The sequence below is a fragment of the Vulpes lagopus genome, chromosome 23 (genome assembly GCF_018345385.1).
Source record: "Vulpes lagopus strain Blue_001 chromosome 23, ASM1834538v1, whole genome shotgun sequence".
Lineage (NCBI taxonomy): Eukaryota > Metazoa > Chordata > Mammalia > Carnivora > Canidae > Vulpes > Vulpes lagopus.
The window spans coordinates 11342257-11349625 of record NC_054846.1 but is presented as its reverse complement, the minus strand read 5'-3'; the positions used below and the strand labels follow the sequence as shown (position 1 = coordinate 11349625).

The window sequence follows — 7369 nt, the reverse complement described above, 5'->3', positions numbered from 1 at the left end:
AGCCAAGAAAGCTTTCCTCTTTTATCAACCAGGAAATAATTCATCCAGACCCCACTAATAAAGTAGAAATACCGAGATGTATAAGATACTGTGCCTGCCCTCATAAAGCTCTTATTTCAGTTAGGGAAGTACATACATTCACTAACAAAGATGAGACCTTTAAGAACAATTATTTAAAGCAAGGAAACAGTGTAGAAAGTAAAGTAAGTAAGTTACTCTGGTGTATGCAGGATGGGTAGAGATCACAGTGTATTTTTTCCCAAATGGAATCCATGAGCACCACAGGTTAATTTTGGGAGTTAAATTGCTCTATGTACAAAAATACAAGTGAATATTTTTAAGATTTTGTTTTTATTCACAAGTGAGACAGGGAGAGAGACACACAGGCAGAGGGAGAAGCAGGCTCCCTGCAGGGATCCCCATGCAGGTCTCAATCCCCAGACCCCAGGATCACAACGTCCCACCTGTTCCATGTCTTATAGTTTTGGTGATATAAAAAGATTTCTAGTTGTTTTTATGAAACATCTTTTATCTATAGTGCTGATGGGATCTGACAAAGTGATCTAGGACACCTTAGTTATATTGCAAATGCACTGCAGCAAGTTTAATCTTTAGAGTGAAACCTCCTGAATGACTATCTCAAAACCTTTATTCCACAACCTCCTGGCTTTCCTGACTTTTTTTTTTAGAGAGACTGAGCAAGCAGCAGTGTGGGAGGGCCAGAGGGAGAGAGAGAATCTTAAGCAGGCTCCAAGTTCAGTAGGGAACCCAATGCAGGGCTCCTCACGATGCTGACATCAAGACCTGAGTCACAATCAAGAGTCCAATGCTAAACTGACAAGAGCCACCCAGATGCCCTCCCTGACATTCTAATATCAGATACAAAGCATTTGACTAACTCCTTAAATATATGAATTCTTTTATCATTTTAAAGATTTAATGAGGTCCACAATCTTAATAACAAGGATAGACTACATGAATGTTGGCTGTATTATTATTTATTATAGTAAACATTTATAAGGAAACAAATTGCCCAGAATAGGTTGAATTGTAGTTGCAGCATCAAAGATTATCAGAAAGGCATAATAGCATGGAAATATGTTCATTATATATTGTTGGGTGGAAAACTCTGGTAACCAAAAATGCAGTTGACCTCATTTTCTATTTAAAATAATAAAAAGATTGAATATATGCATATGTATTGTATTTCTATATATGGAGAAGATATATATATAGAAATCTAACACATACGTATACACACATAGGTAGCATGGGAGAAAGATGCAGAAAAACAGAAAGAGAGGGAATAGACTCTACTTTCTTCACTCTTTGCTCAATTCCAACTACAAGAAAAAGTGCACTAGGAATTAAAAGCTGGAAGAGGACAAAATATGTTCATTATGATTATTTTGGGGAGATGGGAATGAGTTATTTTTGCTATTTGCACTAAGTATTTGATAATTTTATAATTATATTACCTTTGTAATTTGTGTAGTATCTCAACTAAAATAAGTTTGAATCAAAATTTCAGTCATTTTTTGAAGATTTTCAGTTATTTCTATAGAAGGTATATCAGCATAATGATTATTTCATCTTTAAAAAATTCTGGCATAGTTAACATAGTGCTAATGTCAGGTGTACAGCATAGTGGTCCTATAATTTTTTTTTTTTAGGATTTTATTTACTTGAGAGAGAGAGTATGGGCGTACACAAGGATGGGAGCGGCAGGAGGAGGAGCAGAGCAGGAAGTCAGACTCAGACTCCATCTAGGGACTCTGGGATCATGACCTCAGCCGAAGGCCAATGCTCAACCAACTGAGCCACCCAGGTGCCCAGTGATTCAACAATTTTGTACATAACTCCGTGCTCATCGTGATCGATGTACTCTTAATTCCCTTCACCTATTTCACCCGTCCCCTCACCCACCTCCCCTCTGGTAACCCTCTGTTTATTCTCATAGTTAAGAGTGTGGTGTTCTGGTTTATCCTTTTTTTCTCTTTGTTTTAGTAAGTTCTATGTGAATGAAATCACAGGGTATTTGTCTTTCTCTGACTGGGTTATTTTGCTTAACATTATAGTCTCCATCCATGTTGCTGCAAATGGCAATGATTATTTCATCGTTAGCCCACAAATAAAACTCATACCACATTCTCCAAAATCATGAAATGAAATCTGGCGCAATCAATAAATAATATCACCCAATAACTCTTGAATGGCTAGCTTTAATTAAGTGTAACATGAAGTATGCTACTAAAAAGCAGACATTAAATACATCTCAAGTAATTCTTAAAACAACATCCTAAACTTAATAACAATAATTTAGTTAACATTAAACAATTACATGTAACATGTTTCAAAATAATCAAATCACATAAAATTTTGAGACAACAAGAATTCAGGGCAGTCACCAGTGAAGCATTTACATAGCATTCATTATTCGGTCAGCCAAGGTACCTAGGAAGTCGGGCAACTGATGTAGATTCTGGAAGCTCACAGGTTGGAATACCTGCTAATATAGCACTATTGGAATTAGAGCCAAGATGACATCGGGAAAATTTGTTTTCTGTACTAGTTTTTCATTGGGAACTACTTTGACTAACATGCAATTTCCCCCATTTTGTGAAATTCCTTTTTCCCATTGTGTCTTCGCCTGTGACTCAGGGCTTGAGAACCATCAGTACTCTCCCACCCATGAAGTAGTAACAAAGGTGCCCAGAGAGGTGCCCCAACCCTTGACCTGGTGGGGTTATGGGAAGGCACTGAAGGATAAGGGACCATCTGAGAGGATCAAAATGAACTAAGTCCATAATGACCATGGTTATGGAAGTTAGCGTGACATCTTTCACCAGGTTCTCAGAACTACATGGAGTGGTGGGCAAGTTACAACTAGAAAACTGGACACCTGATTTAAATGTGATGTGATACAAACCCCTGGAATGTTATGGTCCCTGAACAACTCTTATCTTAAGAGAACTGCCTCTTCCTTCTGATCTAAAATGCCATATAGTTTCTCTTTATTTATGTAACACTGCTTTCTTGGTTGTTATGGAAAATACATTATTTATAAAATTTGATTTCTTGTCTTGAAAGGTAAATTTCTAGGCAAATTTTTTTCAGCTTTGTTTTAAAATATTCATTCACTTCCTACTTTCTTTACTCTGAAGTGTCAGCATTCAAGTGATTAATACAATTTATAAAACTAGAAGTTTAATCTGTAAATCTATAGGCTTTTAATATCCTTAATTTGAATTTTAATTCCTCCATATTATGAATTAATGAGAACTTGATGAGCAAATATATATATATAGATATTTGATACTTTTAAGGATATATGGGGACCCCTTAACAGATACCCCTTAACAGATAAACCCTTAAACAGATAAGCACATCGAGAGAATATTACCAGGCTGGATTTGTCCCTTTAGATCTCAGAAAGTAAGTAGTACTTTACTTTCACCCAGGTCCCAAAGCCCAGTTTTATTTCTGCGGCAGAAAAGAGGATTTCATTCAACTAGACAACTGACCAGCATGGTTGCTGAAAACAGGAAATAATAAGATTATCATAGTGAGACAAAGTTCGCCATTTGAGGGAAATGACTTGCCGGGTCTTTGCAAACACCTCAGTTTCCCTTTTCATCCTACTCTACAAGCAGTGCTAAGAAATTAGAATTTAGATATCCTTTTAGGAACTGCCTAATACGGTCATCTCCACATTCTCTTTTGAGTCCTGGGCTGGCCAGGAAATCACAGATTTCTTCTTGTATGCTAAAAATATACGTCCAAAAACCCACCCATGTTAACCTATTCACATCGTGAAGTGGGGAAATGCAGGGCTCTTGACAGTAAGGAAATGAAAACAATGCCATGTGCTTACATTAATTAGTAATTTCACCCAGTGCTCACAAGAATTGAGAAGTGGTAACAGCAAGCCACTAAACAGGATAATAGAGCAGAAAATAATTGGGAAGTTTAAGTAAATATTTAACGTGAAATTTATGACACATACATTTATGATCTCATAATCTTTTTTCCTCTTACTTCCCTGGAATCTGCAAATACCTTTTTAGCTGTGAATAGCTAATTCGATACCATAAACAACGATTCATTTGGGTGGGCACTATATACATATTTGGTGAAAAAAAAGAGGAGCTAAATCCCATGTGATAATACACACTGAGTATTAAGAATTTCAATTTCATGAAGTATTCTCCTGGTTCCTGGAGGTATAAAGCAGCTTTTAGTTTTGTTCATAAGTCTAAAACAAACTTATCTGTAGCAGTGATGTGATCTTAGAAAGTCACCCACCACACCTTTATCCTGCACACAAAGCACAAGGAAGTTAATCCTCACAGTGGAACCTCCTGAATGACTATCTCAAAGCCTTCGTTTTACAACCTGCTGGCTTTCCTGATATTCTAATACTAGATACAAGGCATTTGATGAATTCTTTAAATATTATGGACTCTTCTTTCATTTTACAGATCCAATAAACTTGACCATCTCTAATAATAAACAAATACTTGGTAAAGGAAAGATGATCTCCAGATAACAATACATGACTTCAAGATCTGAGAGGTAAAATGTGTTTGGAAATACAGAGCATAAAAATGAGCATATGGATTCTGGGAGGGAGAAAGACTTAATTCTAATCCCAACTCAGTCACATGCTAAATATATGGCACGTTATTTGTCCGAGTCTCAGTATTTTTTATCTGCAAAATAACACGACAGTGAATAAGTATTAGAATGATAAGAATTCACATTTGTAAAGATCCAGCAGAGAGCATACATTAGGTGCTTAATAATAAGAGTTATTCTCATCCATCGTTGCATCGCATCATTGGCTAAAGTAGTCTTTCAGCTCTGAGCGCATACATTTGGCCTGTGATAAAGTAGCTGACCAGTTCAAGTAGGAGTCCAATTAAGCAGTGATCAAATAAATAAAGATTCTTTGGGAATTTTCTACAAATTGCCTTCCTATACAGCTATCTTCTAAATATAAGCTAGAAGACTCTGGAATAAGCTAAGAGATCAAAAATTGCCTTTATCACCTTTATGGCTTTAGTCTGGAGAAAATTATTAACAGTGATAATGACTTTGAACTCTTATGGAATTGGCATAACTTTCCTGGAAGTCTATCACTACCAAGAAATGGATATTTTTGGTACCACTGAAATAATAAAGTGAGCTAGAATTTAGAAGACAAATTTCAGAGGTCTACTCACTATAAAGTGCCTGTGATTGTCACGTTAAGTCTGGGACAGATAAAACTCATCTTAAAATAGAAGGCAAACTTCTTAAATAAAATGCCTTGATTTGAGTTCTACTGAACTACTGCCTCAACTGACCAAAACTCTTAACTTGCACAGTGCAAGTGCAACTGCTCAAGGCAAAGCTAAAAATCAGTTTTAGAAATAAAAAATATATGTGTGACTATATATATATTTATATATTTATATGCATACCCCCAGTGAGGATTCCCTTTAAAACTTGAATCTAGGTGCACAATCATTCACATATTCAATTTTTTCTATGGCTGTAGTACCCAGATGGCTTCCTTTTTATTCTGGGGAATAAATACACTTAAATACCATGCAAAGCTTAGTGAAAGTGATCATGGATCATCTGATTGTAAGGACTCTGAGGACATGATGAAGGGTCATTTGAATGGTAAGAGCAATCAGGTTATTAGCTTCTCATTTGAGGCAGTTTTTACCTTCAGTTCAAAAAATGCTTGCAATTATTTCACCGATTAAACCCCAAATCATCTTCTCCATTGTCAGTGGAAACAGCCAGCATTTAATTAAAATAGACTCTTTTAACTATAACTAATTGAATAAATAGTGACTAAAATGGTGAATTGATAAATAACTAAATAGTGTAAAAATGAGAATTATCAAAACACTCTTGAGAACACAGTTCTGCTTGGAGGGCTCCAGGGAGGAAGTGCCTCATTTTCAAGAAAGGATTGAGGCTTCTTTTGTTTTCGTTCAATTCTTTCCTGCCTTTCTTTCTTTTCCTAAAGAGAAAAATAGAAAACTGAAAATTTATATACACATGTGAACATTATTCTCAAATCAGGTTGCTTGCTGAAGAACAAGGAAATCTATTATAAGACATTTAAATGTCATTTCCTATTTAATTGAAAGAAATAATGGCTAGAGAACATTGCTCACTTATAAGTATACCACCAACAGGTATTAATGCACCACGTAATCACTTATTTTTTAATATTAAAATTGATATTTAAACAAAATTATAAAAAAATGAAAAAAGACCTATAACTGCATAACCCAAAGAGAATAATTATGAGAAGTTACTGATGACTTTCTGAGAACAGATTCTTAGAGCTCAATTTACTGCAAAGGTTGTCTATGTCATGATAACAGGGATACGTCAAAATTTTTACAAATAGTCGAAAATTAAATCTCATGTTTCTTATTATTAAGCTTGAGCACATTTTTACTTCTTTAGCTCTTTTGTGGATTTTTTTGCTCAATTATCTGGCTCATCCAACTCTACGGGTATCAATGCTGTTAATGTTCAGCAATTTGTATATTTTCATGTGATAAATATTATCCTTGCAGCAAACATTTTATCTACATTCCTTATAGTCCTTTTTAGAAAAAAAAAATTAAGAAATATTTCAGCCAATTGTTTGTCAAAACCTGTGTGCCCACCATCTGCCTTATGAAAAAAAAAATACCACAACCAATACTTTCAAAGATCTCTGTGTTCATTCCTTCATCACACTCCTTCCTCTCCACCCCACTGTGGTAGCCATTACTCTCAATTTGATGCTAATTAGTCCAGTGCATCTCTTAATACTTGTGTTATAAATGTATTAATCCCCAAACAAACCATTTTTCTTTGCATGTTTTTACAAGAGTAAAAGGTAACAGGCTACATATTTTTTTCAACTTCCTTTTTTATTCATCTCAATATTTCTAAGATCCACCTATGCGAATTATAGCTCGAATTCAGTTCTATCCCATAGAATAGTTATAGAATTCCAGCAGATCAACTTACCACCATTTGTTAACCTATTTTTGTTGCTGTCGAAAACATGATGGGGTTTTTTCCTCACACAAAGACAATACTATAAACACTCCTGTTTGATTCCTTGTACTTACAAGTCAAGATTTTCTCTCCATGTATATGCCTAGGAGTGAAACTGCTGGTCTGCATATATGAATATGTTCAACTTTCCTGGGAAATGACTGATTTTTCAAAGCAGCTATAGGAATCCACCCTCCAAGCAGCCCTGCACTGACTTTTATGTTAATGCATTAATGATTTTAAATTCCGTTTCTATTCCTGTTTTCCTTTATTATTTCTACAGCACTTTCCAGGTTACAAAAGTAGTGTC

At 35.3% G+C, this 7369-nt stretch overlaps 1 protein-coding gene across 1 annotated transcript in view; it reads right to left on the bottom strand.

The window, feature by feature from the left end:
* Positions 1-3698: 3698 nt before the first annotated feature.
* Positions 3699-7369, bottom strand: part of MAP9 (microtubule associated protein 9) — a 33676-nt gene continuing 30005 nt past the window's right edge. Inside the window, exon 14 of the mRNA XM_041739139.1 lies at positions 3699-6019. Coding sequence (XP_041595073.1) covers positions 5897-6019 — 123 coding nt within the window. The 3' untranslated portion in view covers positions 3699-5896. The remainder of the gene's footprint in view (positions 6020-7369) is intronic.